General features: G+C 45.5%; 1 protein-coding gene across 1 annotated transcript in view; it reads right to left on the bottom strand.

The window, feature by feature from the left end:
- Positions 1–403: 403 nt before the first annotated feature.
- The window catches only part of STX2 (syntaxin 2), a 65,859-nt gene continuing 45,131 nt past the window's right edge, over positions 404–21,131 (bottom strand). Inside the window, exon 10 of the mRNA XM_040251591.1 lies at positions 404–721. Within this exon, the coding sequence (XP_040107525.1) occupies positions 554–721 (168 nt within the window). The 3' untranslated portion in view covers positions 404–553. The remainder of the gene's footprint in view (positions 722–21,131) is intronic.

Below are 21,131 nucleotides of genomic sequence, written 5' to 3'. Positions count from 1 at the left end.
TATGGGGCTTTCCAGATTGCACTAGTGGTAAAGAATCTGCCTGCTGATGCAGGAGATGCTAAGAGATGCAGGTTCAATTCCTGGTTTGGGAAGATCCCCTGGAGGAGGAAATGGCACCCTACTCCAGCATTCTTGCTGGGAGAATCTCATGGACAGAGGAGCCTGATGTGTGTGTGTGTGTGTGTGTGTGTGTGTGTGCATAAATAGATGACTATAGATGATAAAGAGAGATAATGATCGATGGATAGACAGATGGAGAAATAGATAAAATGATAAAGAAATGGGGGCAAAATATAAACAGTGAATCTGAGTAAAGGATATAAAAGCATTCTTTATGCTATTCTTGCTGCTTTTCTGCAAATGTTAATTATGTTAAAATAAGAATTTTTTTTAATGCAGAACAAAAATCCCCCAAAACACCCCCAAGGACAGAGCTCTTATTTTTGACTCATTCCTGGCAGCTCAGGGCCTCTGGGTTCATTTATTTTCAGGCCAGTAATACAAAGTGGATTTACCCTGAGGTCTCCATGCTGTTCCCTCTGGCGCCCCCTTCTCATCCCCCAGTTACTGATTTCTGTGTCCATGCCCAGGATGGCCTCCCTGGGCACCTGCTGCAGGGAATGAGTTTCTCCATGGCATTCAAGACCTTTGGAGTTGGTGGACAGCAGGCTTGTAGAGTGTGTTGTCCTTTTCCCAGATGAGACACAGCATGGCAGTTCTTCTAAAACAAAGGAAGAGAGATGCTGAATTTTGTGCAAATTTTGGTTTGACCAGTCTGGCTTATGCTGCTAATCCTTTCTAATATCCATTCATCCCTTTTTTCCTATATAAACAGGATAGTGATTAATTTAGGTGGCAATGTACCTAGAGTCTGTTGAAGGTAACTGTGTTATACTGCTCTGGCCAACAAGCAGTGCTGACTGGATCAGGAGGGAAGAATTCTGGGAAAAAACATTTGCTTTCCTCTTAAAGGGGAATAGATGAGATTAGTGTTATCCTTCATCCTATTTCTAGTCCTGAATACAGATGATGGCTGGAGCTGTGGCAGCCATTTTACAATCATGAGGAAACCCCCAGGAAACTCAGAATGACAGTCCTGATAGCCTTGAGTCATTAAATCATGGCCAACAACTGTCTACTTCTCATGTGAGAAAAAAATAAAGCCTTATTTGTTTAAAACACTGTTAGTTGTGTATTCCATCACTTTTTTCAAACCAATTTTTACTTGTCATAAAAATAAATCTTATTTTCCTTTTTGTATCTTAGGCTCCAGAGAAGAGCTATGATAAAATATACTGCATACTATTCTCTTGGGGGTCCCTTCCTGTTCTCCCTGCCACAATAATTTTCAGTTAAACTGTGGGCTTCATTCTTCAGTCCTGATTCAGACAAAGCTCCCACGGGGAACGTTCTCTGCGTAAAGCTGATGATTCCTACTTTCCTTCTCCAAACTGAATATTTTCACTTTTGCTTAATTATTAATATGCTGCAGATATATTTAAGATGCGACCCCAGCATAAAGCATATTTAAAACTTGAGCAAGGATTTCCATTACACTGATAAATAAAGGATGAGTTGCCCCAGCCTGCCTTCCCCTGACTGCTCAGCTGCTCACACATGCTTCTTGCCTTGCCGGCAGCTCTTCCGCCTGTTTGTCCAACCAGCTGACAGGATCATCATAAAGATCACGCTCAGAGGAGTTATGAGCCCAGGACTCCACAGGGAATGGCAAATGTAAACAATAGCCAAGAGGCTATGTGTGAAGATTCGTTTATCGAGACAGATCCAAAGAGGGAGATTAGTTCAGAAATAGATTTTCCCCAGCCTGACTCAGGACACAGAAGAGTGTCCAGCCTCTGTTCAGAAACACTAGCAACCAGACTCCATAGGCTGGGATAGGACAAGCCAACAGATTTTTGGGAGCAGAAACAGCAAAGAGACAAGCGAGCACCAGGATGAAACATCAATGTGAATGTTGCTCAGTCAATAGCTAATTTCTTGCAGGTCAAATACAGCTGCAAAGTGTTCATCTGGGTTAAGATATTATGATACAAACAAACCTATCTACAGGACAGAACAGATGCACAGACATAGAGAAAAGACTTGTGATTGCCAAGGAGGAGGGGAGTAGGGAGAGGGATAAACTGGGAGTTTGGGGTTAGTAGAAGCAAACTATTATTACATTTAGAATGGATAGACAACAAGGTCCCACTGTATAGCACAGGGAACTATATCCAGCCTCCTGGAATAAACTACAAAGGAAAAGAATATACAATAAAAATGTATACATGTGTATAATTGAGTCACCTTACTATATATACAGTAAAAATTAGCACAACATTGTAAATCAACTATTGTTGTTGTCGTTTTTCAGTCATTAAGTTATGTACAACTCTTTTGCGACCCCATGGACTATATCCCACCAGGCTCTTCAGTCCATGGGACTTTTCAGGCAAGAAGATTGGAGTAGGTTGCCATTTCCTCCTCCAGGGGATTTTCTTGATCCAGAGATCAAAGCCATGTCTCTTATGTCTCCTGCATTACAGGTAGATTCTTTACCACTAGCACCACCTGGGAAGCCCCAAACTGTACTTCAATTTAAAAAATAATATATATTCTTGATTCAGACATATATATGTACACATACACATATATATAGAAATCACTTTGCTGTATACCTGAAAGTAACACAACATTGTAAATCAACTATATTTCAATAAAATTTTTAAAAAAGACATTATAATTCCAAAACACCCAAACAATTGGACATTTCTCTAGATAGATTACAGAGGACAAGAGGCCCCTGAAGCTTTGTAATGCTTTTATCATAGATTGCACAGAGATGGCCATGGAAGAATGGGGGACAGAATGGGTGGCTCCCAGTAAAAGTAGAAAAAGAGCCCAGTGTATCAGATAGAGCAGGTAACATTGCACAGAGATTCCTGTGGCACCAGGGAATGGGCATCTCCACAGAGGTCTGGTGGTGGATGATGGATTAGGAGGACAGGTCTCACTGAAAGAGATCCAGGGCTACCAGGAGATGGGGATCACTTAGCAAAACCTTGAGGATACCAAGGAACAGGCATCACTTAGGGGAATCCTGGGGACACCAGAGGAATGAACATCACTTTATCAGATCCTGGGACACCAGGGGAAAGACATCACTGACAGCAATCCTGGGAGGATCAGGAGGTATAATTGCATCAGATGTATGAAAGATAAACATCTTTACACAGTTGGCCTTCGCCCTGTGCAGCCTCTGCTCCATTATAAGATGACCATGACCTTGGTAGTATCCTTTCCTTCAGCCCAAACTCCAGAGTGAGACACCTGCAGGGCACCCCCTGAACCCTGAGCCTGAAGCAGAACCATCCACGCATGCCCAGTCCACTCTGCTGGGCTTCACTTGACCTGCATGCCCCAATATGAGAAGCCACTTGCAATCTTCTGTGACTTGGAGACCTGGGAGTGTTTGTTATGCAGCAGTTGCTGACTGCTAGCTCCCACCTACAGGCTGCCCATGTAGTGGAGGGGAACAGAGAAGTCTATGCTTTGTGCTCAAGAACAACAGTCAATTTGTGCAGCCTATTAATTCTATCTGCCTTTGGAGAGAAAGAAGATCATTATACAGTAACTCGAGAGATTTTATGCTTCACATCAGAGGGTATCCCATTATACTTTCATAGACTTGAATATCCATGTTTATCAACAATGTTTGTCTACAAATGCAAGGTAACATAATAATGTGCTGTGAGTTGGTTTATCACAATCGAGTCAGTGCACGCCCCAGCCTGCCTTGGTTGTTTCTCAGGGGGCCTGAGGGGTCTCAGTCCCACACAGAGTCCTGGTTAGTCCTTGCTTTATAAAATCAGACAGACAACCTTCAAAACACACAGATGTGTATATTTTACTTCCTTTATTTGATGTCAAGGACTCTAGGATTTATTTTTCAACTGTAACATATACTCCATTCCATTGTACAAGCATTTTTCACTTAAAGTCTCAACAATACTGAAAAAAATCAGAAGCTCAGTGGGAAATTGCTTTTCCGAATCCTATTTTCTACTATTTCAAACTGGAGGAGTTATTACACGTTACACATCCACCCAAATGCTCCAACCAATTTTATAAGTGTAGCTTAAAAAAAAAAAAAAGTAAAATCCCTGTATATATATAACAACCTGTCCTGGGAGCAGGTAAAAATCTTACAGCATCACTTGCTGACTATAAGACAATTCATACAATTGTCACAAACAGTTGTTCTGGACACCATACCGCCAGGATATCTGAGATTCATGGCTCTTTGGTGGGCAAAAGGAAGCCTTTCCAAATATCTTGACTTTGAGGCTCTACCACTTGTATTTTGAGAGAAAGTTGAAACTTTGTCCATTTAGCAATTTGTTTAAAATGTCATCTTGAATTATGGGGTCAAAAATGTGTATTTCTCTTTAAATACATATCTGAGAGGAGATTTATTTATATCATGTATGTGTGTTAAGTCATACATTATATATTAATATATGCATTGTCCCTGTTCTTTAGTCGCTAAGTCATGTCCGACTCTTTGCAACCCCATGGACTCTAGCCCATCAAGCTCCTCTGTCCATGGGATTTCCCAGCAAGAAGAATGGAGTGGGTTGCCAGGCCCTCCTCCAGGGAATCTGTCCGACCTAGGGATCAAACCCAAGTCTCTTGTGTCTCCTACACTGGCAGGATTCTTCACCACTGCCCCACCAGGGAAGCCCAGTATATGCATAAGCATATATAATGAAGTTGGATTTTAAAAACCAGCAAATGTACTTCCAGTACATGGATATGTACCCCTTCTTTACCCGTTCACCTGTTGATCGACATTTAGGTTGCTTTCATGTCTTGGCTATTGTAAATAGTGCTTGATGGCACCTGAGTTCTCTGAGTACCCGAGACTTTCCCGGGTCAGGCTGTGCCTACCAGCGCTTGCTGCAGCTCTAGACACTAGCTACCCTCTGGCGCCACCTACTGGTTCTCTTTCCCCCTTCATCCCAGAATTTCCTTGCACTCAAAAACAAGAGATTTTCAGCCGGTGACATTCTCTTTATATTGATTGTGGGAATGGAGGGGTGACGTTCTGATTCCTAAGGTGGTACATTTGTGCTTGGACTTCCCTGGTGGCTCAGACGGTAAAGAATCTGCCTGCAATGTAGGAGATATGGGTTTGATCCCTGGGTTGGGAAGATCCCCTGGCGAAGGGCACGGGACCGACTCCAGTATTCTTGTCTGGAGAATTCCTCGGACAGAGGAGTCTGGCAGTCCATGGGGTCGCAAAGAGGTGGACATGACTGGGAGACTTTCACTTTCACACATTTTTGCTTGACATTTGTAGAAAATACAAAAATAGCCCAAAGACAAGTCCCAACTATAAACAAGCCTCTCCCACCCATAAAGCCCCACTTTGAAATAACCATTGTTCATATTTTTGGTACCAACTTTCCAGTTTATCTTGTGATATTATTTATTATGTGTATTTCATGTATATTATATTTACCATATTTATCTTCTCTATACATGTTACATTAGGGGAAGATTATTGTTACTTCATTCTGTTTTCCCTAGATTCTATTCTGTAACCTGGTTGGTTCTATTTAATTCACACTTTCCCTTAATCCATTCTGTTTGAATATTGTCATCGTTATAACAGTCTGTAACTTATGTAATATCTGCCTCCCATTATTTGATATTTCACTTAATTCTGCATGATTTTCTTGGATATAAAGCTGCTTGCTCATCTTTCATGCTTTCACAGCAATTTATTCCTGGGAACAAAACACCTAGACCCACCAACTGTAGGCTTTTTTATGGCTTTGGATTCTCTTTGTCTAACTGCCTTCTGTGTGTGTGTGTGTGTGTGTGTGTGTGTGTGTGTGTGTGTTGTGCTTAGTTGCTCAGTCTTGTACTACTCTTTTGTGACCCTATGGACTGTAGACCGCCAGGCTCCTCTGTCCATGGGATTCTCCAGGCAGCAAGAATACTGGAGTGGGTTGCCATTCCCTTCTCCAAGGGATCTTCCCAAACCAAGGATTGAACCCATATCTCTTATGTCTCTTGCATTGCAGGAGGATTTACTGTCTGAGGCACCAGGGTAAGCCCAATTGCCTTCTAGGAAGTACCAACTGGCGTTCCCACGAACAGCACCTCTTTCCCTACATCCTCACCAATGTTTGGCAGTATCATTTGTTAAAAATCATAGCCAACATGGTATGTAAAACAATGGTAACTCATTGCTTTAATTTGCTGGGGTCAGGGTAGGGGGGCGGTGAGTGCTGCTCAGCCACAAACCAGCTGTTTGACCCCGGGCCAGTCACCTGATTTTTCTGTGCCTCAGTTTCTTTGATTGTATGGTAAGAATCATATTGTACACTGGTACAGCTCCTGGCTTGTGTGAGCTTGGGATAAGTCCTTACATGGAAAGCCCGGAGGACAGCGGCTTATATACAGGACAGTGTAAATATCGATGGGAAAGGGTGCACCTCTCAGGAGTCTGTTCAGTTGGACCCGGTTTCATTACCCTGAGCTCATAGCAGCTCTCTTGAAACAATGTTATTTAATTGTGAGCAACTTTGGTTGCTATGACTTTTACCATTAGGAAGATTTGATCTACATTTCACATTTTACCCAAATGGGTGTTTCCCTAGTAGCTCAGATGGCAAAGAATCCCCCTGCAATGCAGGGATCCGGGTTTGATTCCTGGTCAGGAAGGTCCCCTGGAAAAGGAAATGGCACCCCACTCCAGTATTCTTGCCTGGGAAATTCCATGAACAGAGGAGCCTTGCAGGCTACAGTCCATGGGGTCCCAAAGAGTCAGACATGATTGAGCTACTAACACTTTCACTTTATCCAATAGAGTAGAAAAGACTTTAGGAGACTAACATGATGGGTAATTTTCAATTGTATGGTCTGTTGGAGTTTGAAAAGCTGCTTCTAATTTTAAAATAATAATAAGATTAATTCATAGATGGATAGTATAATGGATAAAATTATGTTAAAGCAAATACAGCAAAATACTAATTTTAGAATCTAGATGGTGGGCAGACCTATACTGATGGCACAACTTTTTCACATTTCTATGTGTTTGAAAAAATGTTTTAAAAGTTGTTGATGGGGAGAACTGCTTTTTTGACATTATTTCATTTTTTCACTCTCTGACCAAGCAGATTTCTGAGTCTCTTTGTCTTGATCTGTCTTTCTTGTCTAAGTTCTGAGTGTCAGCGTTAGGGGGTCTTGCCTGCAACTCTTCCCCTTTGTACACTAGGTTCCTCAAGCAAGACTAATGGCTCTGGGGCTCAGTCACCGCTCCTCCCCTGGCACCTCCCCTCACCTCTCCAGCACCCACTCCTTCAGTGAGGGCCACCCTGACTCTGACAGCCGTCCACAGCCTTCCCCCCACACACCCGGGTGGTAACTCAAGTTCAACCGTTCAAACTGAGGGGCACCATTACCATCAAGAATCTTAAGTTTTATATATGTATACACACACACACACACACACACACACACACAATGGAATACTACTCAGTCATAAAAAATGAAATACTGCCATTTTCAGGAACATGGATGGGCCCAGATGATCATATTCAGTGAAGTCAGTCAGAAGGAGAAAGACAAATATCATATCATATCATTTATATGTGGAATCTAAAAAATTATACAGATCAACCTATTTATAAAACAAAAACAGTCTCATGGACACAGAGAACAGACTTGTGGTTACTGAATGGAAAAGGGGAGGAGGAATAAATTAGGGGTCTGGGATTAGCAGATACACACTACCATATATAAAACAGGGGATCTTCCCAATCCAGGGATTGAACTCGGGTCTCCTGCATTGCAAGCAGATTCTTTACTGTCTGAACCGCTAGCAAAGCCTGAGATAAACAACAAAGGAACCATACGCAATATCTTGTAACAACCTATGATGGGGAAGAATCTGAAAAAGAACATATACAAGTGTATAGGGCTTCCCCAGGGGCTCAGTGGTAAAGAATCCACCTGCAATGCGGGAACTGCAAGGGATGCAGTTTCGGTTCCTGGGTCGGGAAGACCCCCTGGAGGAGGGCCACGGCAACCCAGTTTCCAGTATTCCTGCCTGGAGAATCCCATGGACAGAGTCTGGCGGTCTACAGTCTATAGGATTGCAAAGAGCCGGACACAACTAAAGCGATTTAGCAAGCACACAAACATGTATGTATGCAGGTGAAGTGAAGTGAAAGTCACTCAGTCGTGTCTGACTCTTTGCGACCCCATGGACTATAGAATCCAAGGAATTCTCCAGGCCAGAAGACTGGAGTGGGTAGCCTTTCCCTTCTCCAGGGGAACTTCCCAACCCAGGGATCGAACCCATGTCTCCTGCATTGCAGGCAGATTCTTTATGAGCTGAGCCACAAGGTATGTACGTATAACAGAATCACTTGGTTGTACACCTGAAACTAACAAGATATTGTGAATCAAGTGTAGTTACATTTTTAAAAAAAGAGCCTCAAGTTCTCCCCCATCCAGCCCCACTCCAGCCCTCTCCTGCAGCTCATGTGCTGGAGTTATTTTATTTCCGTGGGCTGAGGGGCGTCCCAGCGCTCTCACTGTCTGTGCTGCTGCTTGCCCAGACCACTTCCCCTCAGTCCACAAGAATAACATAACCTCATCACACATCAGCACTACAAGCCCTGGGTCCAGTCTCTCAGGACATGATATCACTGAAGAATCCAGGTCACCTTCTTTCACCACCTGGCTGACCTCAGCTTCCCCCGAGGGAGAATTATTAACAAGACAGCAGCCAGGGCAGAGTGAGTCCGGAGAGCACAGGTGGTTTGTCTGTGTGGCTTGAATGTTGGGAATTCCACAGGGGCTCAGACCCCCTCAGGGCCTGCGGACAAGCTCATCACTAAATCACTGGCTCCTGCTTTGGTCACCTAGGTATCCTTTTCCCCGTGGCCCCCCTCCCCATTTCCAGTAGGATTAAGAGAAACCACTAAGCATTGTGGGAAACTCCCTCCCGTTGCCTTCTCAGGAGGCTGCGATTATGAAAGCCCTGGCCCGGCGTTTTATTCCACCTATTGACCAAAGAGTCCCCTGCTGTCTTGGGATCCTTCACAGGGCTGAATAGGCTCCAGTTTACAAAAGCGGTCGCGGCAGGGATGTTTTCCACGGTGCCGTCCTACAGGTAACCATTGTCTGCGGATTATTCATGTACTGCGAGCTTTGGAGGCCTGAAGTCGGAAGGGGCCCGCCTTCACAAACGATGATAAACAGCTCTTAAAGGGTCGCACAGGTCAGCGAGAAATGGGATTTGATTGACACAGATTCTATTGACCCAGAGTTTTTAAGAAAACAGTTACCAAGGAGAAAAGCCACATTCCACAGCTGGGCAAAGAGCCTGGACTCAGGGATTGTGACAGAGCGCCCTCTGCTGCTCATTCAAGGCTCTGCAGACCATGAGAGCAAATCGCAGCGAAAACCCAGGCTGTGCTATATAGTAGTTTCTCACTAGTTGTCTATTTTATGTATAGTAAGGCAATGGCACCCCACTCCAGCACTCTTGCCTGGAAAATCCGATGGACGGAGGAGCCTGGTAGGCTGCAGTCCATGGGGTCGCTAAGAGTCGGACATGACTGAGCGACTTCATTTTGACTTTTCACTTTCATGCATTGGAGAAGGAAATGGCAACCCACTCCAGTGTTCTTGCCTGGAGAATCCCAGGGACGGGGGAGCCTAGTGGGCTGCCGTCTATGGGGTCGCACAGAGTCGGATACGACTGAAGCAACTTAGCAGCAGCAGCAGCAGCAGTGGGTATATGTCGATTCCAATCTTCCAATTTATTCCTCCTTCTTGCCCTCAGGTAACCATAAGTTTTGTTTTCTACATCTGTGACTCTGTTTGGTAAATTTAGTTCATTTGTGCCATTTTTTAAAAAGTCCATATATAAGCAGCATCATATGATATTAGTCTTTCTCTGCCTAAGTGCATTTTTAAGACCACATGAGCTGTGGCTGTTCAACATCCCTGGAAGAGAAGTTCCTCTTGTTATTTCCCAGGACAATGTGATGGGCCCACTCCCCGGGCATTGATGGTTTGAACAGGTTTCCCAAAAGGGTAACTTTTGGTCAAAAAATGTTGATCTGCAGGTGTTGTCATGAAGCTTCAATACCTGCAGCTTTTGAGATAAGCAACAAACGTGGAGTGTGACTTGTCCTCCTGGAATGGACACCCCGCCCCCACAGAGGGTCAGCTCCACGTCCTCCATGGATACAGTGTCAGCACCCTAGAAGTTTCCCCGACTCCACAGGCACTGGCTAACCCAACATCCTTCTTACCCATGGAGAGACTAAGGCCCAGAGAAGAGAGCAGAGTCAAGGAAAGATACCATCATGGAAGTGACAATGATGGAATGAAACGCGTCTCAGAATTTATGAAAACTAATCAACTGAACTCAATCAAGCTTATTCATCAACAGAGAAGGTAGTGAAAGAAGCGGGTGATGTCATCGGGAAGTGTACTGTTCAAGACTTGTTTCTTTGAGAGAAAGCCAGGCAACTCCCTGCTCAAATGAAAATACATCCCCAGGAGGGTTTTCAGCTCCACCATAGCCAGGGCCCCATCCCAGCATCTCGCTCAATGGAGAGACCTGGTCCTTCATCCCTGATACCCAGCTGGTCCCCTGGTTCTGCCCAGTGCCTCCTTGTAAACACATCTGTATCTCTCCTTTCCTCCCAAGCCCATGCCTTCATCTTTGGCAAGACCCTCCACAGCCGCAGAGGAGAGGTTCCAGTCTCTGCTTTTACAGATCATACACAGAGAACTCGAAGGGGAGAGCCATCACTGAGAAGGTCAGTGGCATTGTCTGGAAGAGGGCAACGTGGTTCCCCCAGAAGGACCCAGGCTCCTCGTCAGCTTCTGCGTGCTGCTTCTCTGTTCAGTGGCTTCCCATGACCTGTCATGTGGACATCTCAGCTCCTCCCTCTGGCTTCTCTGTGAAGTGTGGGGCTAAGTGTGAAATGGAAGTGGGGAACAGAAAAAGGGTTGTTAGAGGCATTAAATTATAACACTGCTCCACCTGCGTGGTATCCCTATCAACCCCTCATGGTGTCTTATTTTTTAGTCTTTTAATTCATGATTATTATTTTTTAACTAAGGCTTGAAAATGCTGGAGCTGCAGGAGACATGAGTCTGATCCCTGGTAGACAGATAGATAGATAAACTGATAAAGAAATGAGGGCAAAATATAAACAGTCAATGAATCCGAGTAAAGGATATAGGGCTTCCCAGGTGGCGCTAGTGGGTAAAGAACCCACCTGCCAGTGCAGGAGATGTAAGAGATGCAAGTTCAGTCCCGGGTGGGGAAGATCCCATGGAGGAGGAAATGGCAACCTGCTCCAGTATTCTTGCCTGGGAAATTCCATGGACAGAAGAGCCTAGTGGGCTACAGTCCATGGGGTCGCAAACAGACACGACTGAGCACAGACATTGCTGTACAATGTGGTGCTAATTACTGCTGTCCAGCAAGTGATCCAGTTATACAACATACACACATTCTTTTTTATATTCTTTTTGATTATGATCTATCACAGGACATTGAATATAGTTCTCTGTGCTATACAGTGGGACCTTGTTGTTGATCAGGGCATCTTTATTTGCTATTTAATGTCATGATTCCTGGGACAGGAAAATACTCTCACGGTGAGAACAGGTCTGCACAGATTTGGGAGGTCCTGTCCTGTGACTCAGCACGCAGCCCACTTTCCACCAGCCTCTAGACCTGGCCAGGGGGCAGGAAACTCAGTCCCCCTTTCCACGGACCCAATGACCCAGCCCACTCTGGACGGTGACCCCTTAGATGTTGGCATCCTCCATGTAGGGGTGCACTTGGTGCCTGGACAGGGGGCAGGTGAGGGCTCACCCGCCAGCCACTGCCAGGCCGCCCTGAGGCCCTGCAGTGTGTGTGCGCCTGACCCTGACACCCTGTGCAGAGCCCAGCCCTGGGGGCCACAGGGCAGCAGGCTGGGCATCAGAGTGGGGGTCGGTGGGGAGGGGCCAGGTGTGCAGGCGCTTCCCTGGTAGCCCAGTCATTAAAGAATCTGCCTGCAGTGTGGGAGACCTGGCTTCGATCCCTGGGTTGGGAAGATCCCCTGGAGAAGGGAGTGGCTACCCACTCCAGCATTCTTGCCTGGAGAATCCCATGGATAGAAGAGCCTGGCGGGCTACAGTCCATGGGGTCACTAAGAGTCGGACACGACTGAACGCACAGGTGTGCAGGGTGGCATGGCCACCTGAGAACCTATCCAGGGAGACAGAGGGACCACCTGAGGGCACACAAACCCACGGCACTCACTCCATTGTCCCATCAGACCCCACAAGACACCCACTCAAGGACAAAATGATTACGAATTATAAGATGGCAGATGTTATGAGCTAGGTTGTCCCCTTAGATGTCACACATCAAAGCCCTAAAATCCAGGGCCCCCCAAATCTGATATGATTTGCAAGTAGGGTTCTTGTGGATGGAATTAATTAAGATGAGGTCAATCTGGAGTAGGGTGAGCCCCTAACCCAACATGACTGCTGTCCTTATGAAAAGGGGGGAATCCAGGCACAGACAGGGTGCAGGAACGAGACACAAGAAGACATGGGGAACACGGCGGGGCGGGGGGCCATCTGCCGGCCGGGAAGAGAAGCTCCGGACAGTCTCCTTCATGGTCCCGGAAGGAGCCAGCCCTGCGGCACCCGCGCTGTTAGACAATTCATTCCTGCTAGTTAAGCCGCCTAGTCTGCAATGCTTTGTCACGGCTGCCCCAGGACAAAGAGGCTGCGGCATGTTGAATCCCTAGTGCGGGGCCTCCTGGGTTTGGGGCTTCCGGTGACCACATGAGTCTCACCCAGGAGGCTGCTGGCTTTTGAGTTTCCACTAGTGAAGGCCTCCCGATTTCTCCTCCTGAGCATGCATTTCCTCTTTTCTATTAATGGCACTCTGATTTGAGGGAGGAGGCACCCCAATATGCTGTGTGCATTTTTTGTGCATTTTGGGGGGGTTTCCCCAGCTCTGGGCACCAGGATGCCCAAGTGGCATCACCATCCCATCTCTCTAGCCAGCTTAGCAGGCACGGAGATGGGAAAGTGACCCACGACCTGGACAGTGCATGCATTCCTGGGAGTTTCTCTCTCTTTTTTAAAAAACTTTATTCATTTATTTTTGGTTGTACGGGATCTTTTGTTACTGTACATGGGCTTTCTCTAGTTGCGGTGAGCAGGGCTTACTCTCTCTCTACTTGCAGTGTGCGGGCTTCTCCTTGGGGTGACCTCTTGTGGCAGAGCACAGGCTTCGGTAGTTGTGGCACACGGGCTTAGCTGCCCCTCGACATGTGGGATCTCCCTGGAGCAGGTGGATAAGAATCCACCTGCCAATGCAGGGGACACAGGTTCTATCCCTGGGCCTGGAAGATCCCATATGCTGTGGAGCAACTAACTCCATACACCGCGGTTGCTGAGCCCTTGAGCCCTACAGCCCGAGCTCTGCAACAAGAGAAGCCGCCGCAATGAGAAACCCAGGTACTACAGCTAGAGAGTGAGCCCTGCTCACCACAACTAGAGGAAAAAAACCCTCATGCAGTCAAAAATAAATAAATAATTTTAAAAAATAAATTAAAAATTAATATAAAGAAAATTATTTTTTTTTAAGTTTGTGCAAGATGGAGGGGAACTCAAAATAGAGTGGAAAAGAGAGCACTTGTTGGAAGCTTATTATCTGCACCCTTCAAAAGGATTCATATTTTCAAAATCAATCCCCAGCCTTCAAGGAAGGGATGATTATTAATATCATTAGCTCTGATTCATGGATGGGTCAGTCTAAGGAAGGTCCACTCTGGTGGACGCGGGCTGGCACGGGGTTGGAGAGGAACAGGTTATCAAGTTCTGCTAACACTCTTTGCTGGAAAGTTCCATTCAGATTGGTATCTTAGCAGCTCCCTATTCTCCACCATGGGTCTCATCGATCCTGCCACCAATACAGTATCTATTTTATTACTTTGTCACAACACACTTCAACGTTATTTATGGGAAGTCCTTCCCTTAAATTTCTTTTTTGACAGAAATGTCCTTTTTAATTTTCCTAGATGAATTTGAGATACACTGGGAAACATTTTCAAAAATAATTGGAGGAAAATTTACTCTTGAAATATTGAGTCTTTCCACCTGGAATTATGATGTCTATCTTCATTTATTTAAAAGTCCTTTTACATCCCTTGTGAGACCTCAGTTTTCTTTAAACAAGAAAACCTCTCCCCTTGCATATTCAACAAAAAAAAAAAACCCTCTCTTAATACCTGTTATAAAGTCAAAATTGAAGCTACTAACCTGTTAGAAATGGGCAATAATGAAAATTGAGATGAAAAAGAATAATCATACCTATAAATTTTGAGCCCCATAAATATCGATCCTTTGATTAAAAGAATAAATAAATGAATCATTTCTGTTTATCTCAGGTAAATATATCATTTCTGATAGGTTTTTTAGCATTCTGAAAAGGACTCCTGACAATTCCACATGATCCCCTCCAGACCCCAGGCGGGGACCACTCCCGTGGGCTATGTGACATCACTAAAATGTGGGACAAGCTGTGGAGCTGACAGCAACCCAGCAACCAGGACCCTCAGCAAACTGACTCAGCTCCCAGGCTCTTCCCTGAGGCCATGATAGGCTGCCCTTCCCTTCTTAAGGGACGGAGGACCTGCACCCATGCCTGGGGCCGTCTGCCATCCCATACCATGGCCAACACTCAGTGTGGCCTGCAAGAAACTAGTAGACAGATGAACGGATAAAGAAGATGTGGTACATATATACAGTGGAATATTATTCAGTCATTAAAAACAAAACTGGGTCATTTGCAGAGATGCAGATGGACCTAGACACTGTCATACAGAATGGAGTAAGACAGAAAGAGAAAAACAAATATCGTATATTAATGTATGTATGGGGCTTCCCAGTGGTAAAAGATCCACCTGCTAGGCAGCAGACACAGGTTCAATCCCTGGGTCAGGAAAATCCCCTGGAGAAGGAAATAGCAACCCACTCCAGTATTCTTTCATGGGAAATCCCATGGACAGAGGAGCCTGGTGGGCTACAGTCCATAGGGCCACAAAGAGTCAGACACGACTGAATGACGGAGTACACACACAGCACCGTGTGTAAAATAGCTAGCTAGTGGGAAGCTTCTGTACAGCATAGGGAGCTCAGCTCGGTGCTCTGTGATGACCAAGAGGGGTGAGTCATGTCCTCAGACAGCCCCGCCCTGGCTGGGCTACAGCCCTGCGTCCAGAGCCAGGGTTGGAAGTACTGCTGGCTGAGCACCACCAGCGAGCAGCCACCTTGGTCATTTCAGTCCCGGAAGGGATGCACATTGTCTCTCTACTGACTGCCTTCCTCTCTCTGGGCTTGAAACCAGGGGTAATGATTCATCAAATCCACTTCACTTGCCTTTACCGATCAAGATCATGTGTCTCCTCCAAACATCACCTAGCCTGAACAGTAAGATGCTGCCTTGAATGGTGCCTCAGGAATTCAGAGTCAGCTGTGTCCAATTTCGAGCTGACTCTGGTTAGGACTGGCTGGAACCAACCACCCTCCAGCTGGGCATGTGTGTGTCGCTTGGTGACCTTTTGACATCGAGGGCTGAAAACTCTGCCCTCAGATTGTGCTATGCTGTTCAGTTGCTCAGTCGTGTCCAGTTCTTTGTGATCCCATGAACTGTAGCCTGCCAGAGTCTTCTGTCCATGGGATTCTCTAGGCAAGAATACTGTGGTGGGTTGCCATTTCCTCCTCCAGGGGATCTTCCCAACCTAGAGATCAAACCCATGTCTCCTGTGTGTCAAGCTGATCCTTTACCACTAAGCCACCTGGGCAGCCTTGGTGCTAGGCGCATCTGTTTTTGAATGTTGGTTTGAGATTAAAGTGTCTGCCTCCAATGCGAGAGACCCGAGTTCGATCCCTGGGTCAGGAAGATCCCCTGGGTCAGGAAGATCCCCTGGAGAAGGAAATGGTAACCCACTCCAGTATTCTTGCCTGGAGAGTCCCATGGATGGAGAAGCCTGGTAGGCTACAGTCCACGGGGTCGCAAAGAGTCGGACACGACTGAGCGACTTCACCTTCACCTAGCTTTGCCTGCACAGAACCACGATGACGCTCGTCTTTTCAATCACCTTTCCCCACACTCCCCACACCTGGTACCACCCAGCTGCTTTATTCTTCATTCCTTAAGTGCTCCAGTCCCTCACCTTCTGGGAGGAGGATCCGAGACTTGTTCTCTTGTCCCCTCACTTAGCTGCCTTGCAGACAAACCCCTTCTTTGCCTCTAACCTCGGGGCTCATGTTTTGACTGCTGCACATTGGGCAATGGGCTCTTTGCCACCAGGCAGCACACGTTTTGTTCCCAGCACAGCGCTGGGTGCTGGGTAATGGGAATTGGCGACGTGACAAAGGCCACAGAGAGGAGCAAAAGGGACTCGCACCGGGAAGGCCAGGACGGTGGCCCTGCAGGCAGGAGTGAGTGTGTGCGGACTCCTCGAAGTAGGGGCTGCCCCATCCACTGGCCTCAACTGCGCCCCACTGCCCTCGGTGGTTTCCAGCTCTCTCCCGAGGTCTCCAGGGCCCAAGTGTATCCCTAACCCAGCGTGAAGACAGGAGACGTGGCCTCTGAAAGGTGATTCCCAGAGAGACTCTGAGGGAATTTCAAGGTGACTGGGAAAGATCCAGGAGGAGGTAAGGTCACTTCCAGACACCTCCAATCATGGTGAGACAGACTCAGGTGGTGCCTCCAGAAAGACTCAGGACAGGGGAAAATGTTGGGTGTCATGTGTAGCTACAAATATGTGGGAAGATTCAGAGACCAAGAAATTTTAAACCAGTTCCTATTGCAACAAGAAAACATATATATATATACACATACACATAAGCATATACATACATATAAACATATATAAATGCATATACATACATATAAATACACACTTATACATACACAAATATATACCATACACATAAATGTGTACCTATACGTATACATACACATGCAATATGTATACACTATATGTAAAGAAAAGAGGTTGAGTTTTCACCAGTAATCCCACTCCTGGGCATATATCCAGAGAAAACTCTTAATTTGAAAAGAACATATACATGCAACGTTATATTCATAGCAGCACTATTCACAATATGGAAGTAACCTAAGTGTCCATCAAAAGAGGAATGGATGAAGAAGATGTAGTATATATATAAAGGATGGAATATTACTCACATAAAAAGGATGAAATAATGCAGCAACATGGGTGGGCCTAGAAATGTTCACAGTATTTCAGACAAGACAAATATGATATCACTTATATACAGAATCTAAATAAATGACACAAATTTATTTATTTATGAAAAAGAAACAGATTCACAGACATAAGAAAAAAATTATGGTTACCAAAAGGGGCTTGGCAGGAGGGATAAATTAGTTCAGGATTAGCAGATAGACACTATTATATATAAAATAGATGAACAAGGATCTTACTGTATAGTATAGGGAACTGTGTGTTACAGTAAACACACAGGAAAAGAATATGAAAAAGGAATAGACTATGAATAGGAAAAGGAGTATTAAATAGGAAATAGGAAAAGAATATGGAAAAGAATATATACATGCAGGTCTATGTATACTGAATTCTTTTGCGGTTCACCAGAGACGAACACAATGTTGTAAAGGCAAGGATACTCTTCTCTCTCACAGGAAATCCTGTTCAGTGCCCCCTCATGCAGCCCTGGGGAGCCAACACTTAATTCAGACCCCTCCTGAGTGGGCTTTCATGGAACTGGGGAGGAGAGTGATGAGACTCAGATGCTGTGTTTCAGGGTGTCCTGGGCCAGTTCCCTGAGCTGAGCCCACATTAATGCATTTTACTCAGAAAGCCCATCTATTCACAGGCATGACTGTGATATCTACGTGTGCCCAAACTAGGAATTCCTCCCAAACTGAGAACAATCATACTTGGATTTTTTTTGTTTTTTAGAATTCAGTGGGAAAGAAAGTACAAGACAGCAAGAGGTTAAGAGAGGCCTGTTCACAACCTGAAAGTAGAGAGTTATTTTATTTGGTGGGAATGTTTAGGACTCCAAGCCCGGCAGACAGCATCTCAGTAGCTCTGAGAAAACTGCTTCAAGGAGGCAGGAGGCTATATACAAGTTTGCAACAAGGGGAGCAGGCAGTGAACATCAAAGATCAGGTATCAAGTTAAGGAATTTAGCATTCTGTGTGTAGGAAGATGGCAGCCTCTGGGTTCACTGAATTCACTCCTTTCCCATGCACCTCAGCTATCTGGGGCCAATCATGTTTCCTTGTTCACCTTGCTTCTTGCAAGGCTGCTTGTTCACCAGATCCTCAGCAATCACTGTGAGGGATGGAAGCGTCTGCTGGATCGCAGCTTGGGTAGCCCCATTCACATTTGGAGGCCAGAAATCGCTGATGGTTGTGACATTTCTTGTTTATTGATGTGGTCGGAGATATTTTCATTTCACAAGCCTGAGGGTTTCCCTCCCCCTTTGATGTCTTGCAAGATAAGATACTGCCCAGGCATTGATGCTCAGGCTGTCAGTCCTTTAAAGAGGTGGAGAAGAGGATGTTCCCTGTGCTCTTTTTTTGTTTGTTATCTTTTTTATTGAAGTATAATTGATTTGCAATGTTAATTTCTGCTCTAAAGCAAACTGATTCAGTAATTTATATATGTATGTATATATATATAAGGTCCATCTAGTTAAGGCTGTGGTTTTTCCTGTGGTCATGTATGGATGTGAGAGTTGGACTGTGAAGAAGGCTGAGCACCGAAGAATTGATGCTTTTGAACTGTGGTGTTGGAGAAGACTCCTGAGAGTCCCTTGGACTGCAAGGAGATCCAACCAGTCCATTCTGAAGGAGATCAACCCTGGGATTTCTTTGGAAGGAATGATGCTAAAGCTGAAGCTCCAGTACTTTGGCCACCTCATGCGAAGAGTTGACTGATTGGAAAAGACTCTGATGCTGGGAGGGATTGGGGGCAGGAGGAGAAGGGGACGACTGAGGATGAGATGGCTGGATGGCATCCCTGACTCGATGGACGTGAGTCTGAGTGAACTCCGGGAGTTGGTGACGGACAGGGAGGCCTGGCGTGCTGCGATTCATGGGGTCTCAAAGAGTCGGACACGACTGAGCGACTGAACTGAATTGAACTGAACTGATATATATACTTTTTCCATATTCTTTTCCATTAGGGTTAATCCCCAGACATTGAATATAGTTCCCTGTACTATACAGTAGGACCTTGTTGTTGATCCATCCTATATATAATAGTTTGCACCTGCTAGCCCCAAACACCCAGTCCTTCCCTCCTCCCAATCCCTTAGCAACCTTAAGTCTGTTCTCTGTGTCCACGAATCTGTTTCTGCTGTGTCAATAGGTTCATTTGCTTTTCTAAAACTGATACAGACTTGTAATTAACATAATACCATGTCTGTGTCGCATCCAACAAAATTAATCATCTCACAGGCACTCCATAGTCAAATTTATCTGATTAGCTCAAAAACATTTACCTTTGATTTTGCTCAAATGAGGACCACATGTTACACTGATGTTTATTTCTCTGAACTCTTCCTTTCCTACAGATGCATCAACCTTAATTAATCAGAAATATATCAAAAGAGGGACTTCCTGTTGGTCCAGTGGCTAAGACTCCAAGCTCCCAATGCAGGAGGCCTGGGTTTGATCCCTGATCAGGGAACTAAATCCCACATGACACAACTAAGAGTTCGAATGCCACAACTAAGACCTGGTTCAGCCAAATAAACAAACAAGGCAAAAAAGAGAGAGAGAGAGATGCATCAAAGAGCAAGCAGGTAGGATTTTAAACAAATGAGGGTCCTATCAGGGTGAGGGGAGTGGGATTAGAAGGCACTGCCTGCACCGCATTGCCCCTTTCTTCTTTGCAAATAAATAAACCATCCCTTGGAGGGTCACAAAGACCTTGGTGAATCTTGCTTACAAGCAATGGTCATAGATTATCAATAGATTATCAATCCCCTCTGTAGCTGGGAGATGGATAATTATCACGGCTCTGCCTAGATAATTATCATGGCTCTGCTGACTCCTTGGGGGAACTCCCCAGGTACCACGGGGGCAAAAAACATGAGTAGGATGTGCTGCAGTGAGGAGACTGGGATGTAAACCCCACGACCCCACCCCCCAGTCCCCCTGCATGTGTGTCCCTAGGCCTTGGGGTTTATCCTTAAATCAGTTCATTCTTTCTTCCACAATGCAAATATAAAGTCAAGTGTGGCAAGTCATAGAAAAAGAAATGCATTAACTCTTCTGCGAATTCAGAGAATTAAGAGCTCCTAGTGTAACCTACGGAGAAGGCAATGGCAACCCACTCCAGTGTTCTTGCCTGGAGAATCCCAGGGACGGGGGAGCCTGGTGGGCTGCCGTCTCTGGGGTCGCACAGAGTTGGACACGACTGAAGTGACTTAGCAGCAGCAGTGTAACCTAGGGCTTCCCAGGTGGCCCTAGTGGTAAAGAACCCACATGCCAATGCAGGAGACGTCAGAGATGCGGGTTCAATCCCTGGGTTGGGAAGATCCCCTGGAGGAGGGCACGGCAACCCACTCCAGTATTCTTGCCTGAAGAACCCCATGGACAGAGGAGCCTGGCGGGCTTTGGTCTATAGGGTCACAAAGAGCTGGACATGACTGAAGTGACTTAGCCTAGCCTAGTGTAACCTATATGGGTGCCAGGGCCCTCGTGGAAGATGCTCCTTAAGAACCAGGCAGAATAAAAAGGAATTCCAATCTTTAGTCGTGCTTCTGGAAAAGATTTCAGGCATTTCATTCATAAACCATAACAACCTTGTTGAATTACTTGTTAAATCTACTATTTATTCTGGAAGAGTTTCAGATTTGGGGACATTGTGGCTATTCCTGTGAGCATCTTCTTTCCTTCTGAACCCAATTCTCTACACTTAGAAACCTCTCACTGACTCCCTACCCCAGCCCACCTCCCCTGGAAAATATCCTTTCTGTTACAGCAAAAACAGAACTGAGTGAACAGCCTT

Source organism: Oryx dammah, unplaced genomic scaffold (genome assembly GCF_014754425.2).
Source record: "Oryx dammah isolate SB20612 unplaced genomic scaffold, SCBI_Odam_1.1 HiC_scaffold_12, whole genome shotgun sequence".
Classification (NCBI taxonomy): Eukaryota; Metazoa; Chordata; class Mammalia; order Artiodactyla; family Bovidae; genus Oryx; species Oryx dammah.
This window is presented reverse-complemented; position numbering and strand designations above follow the sequence as displayed.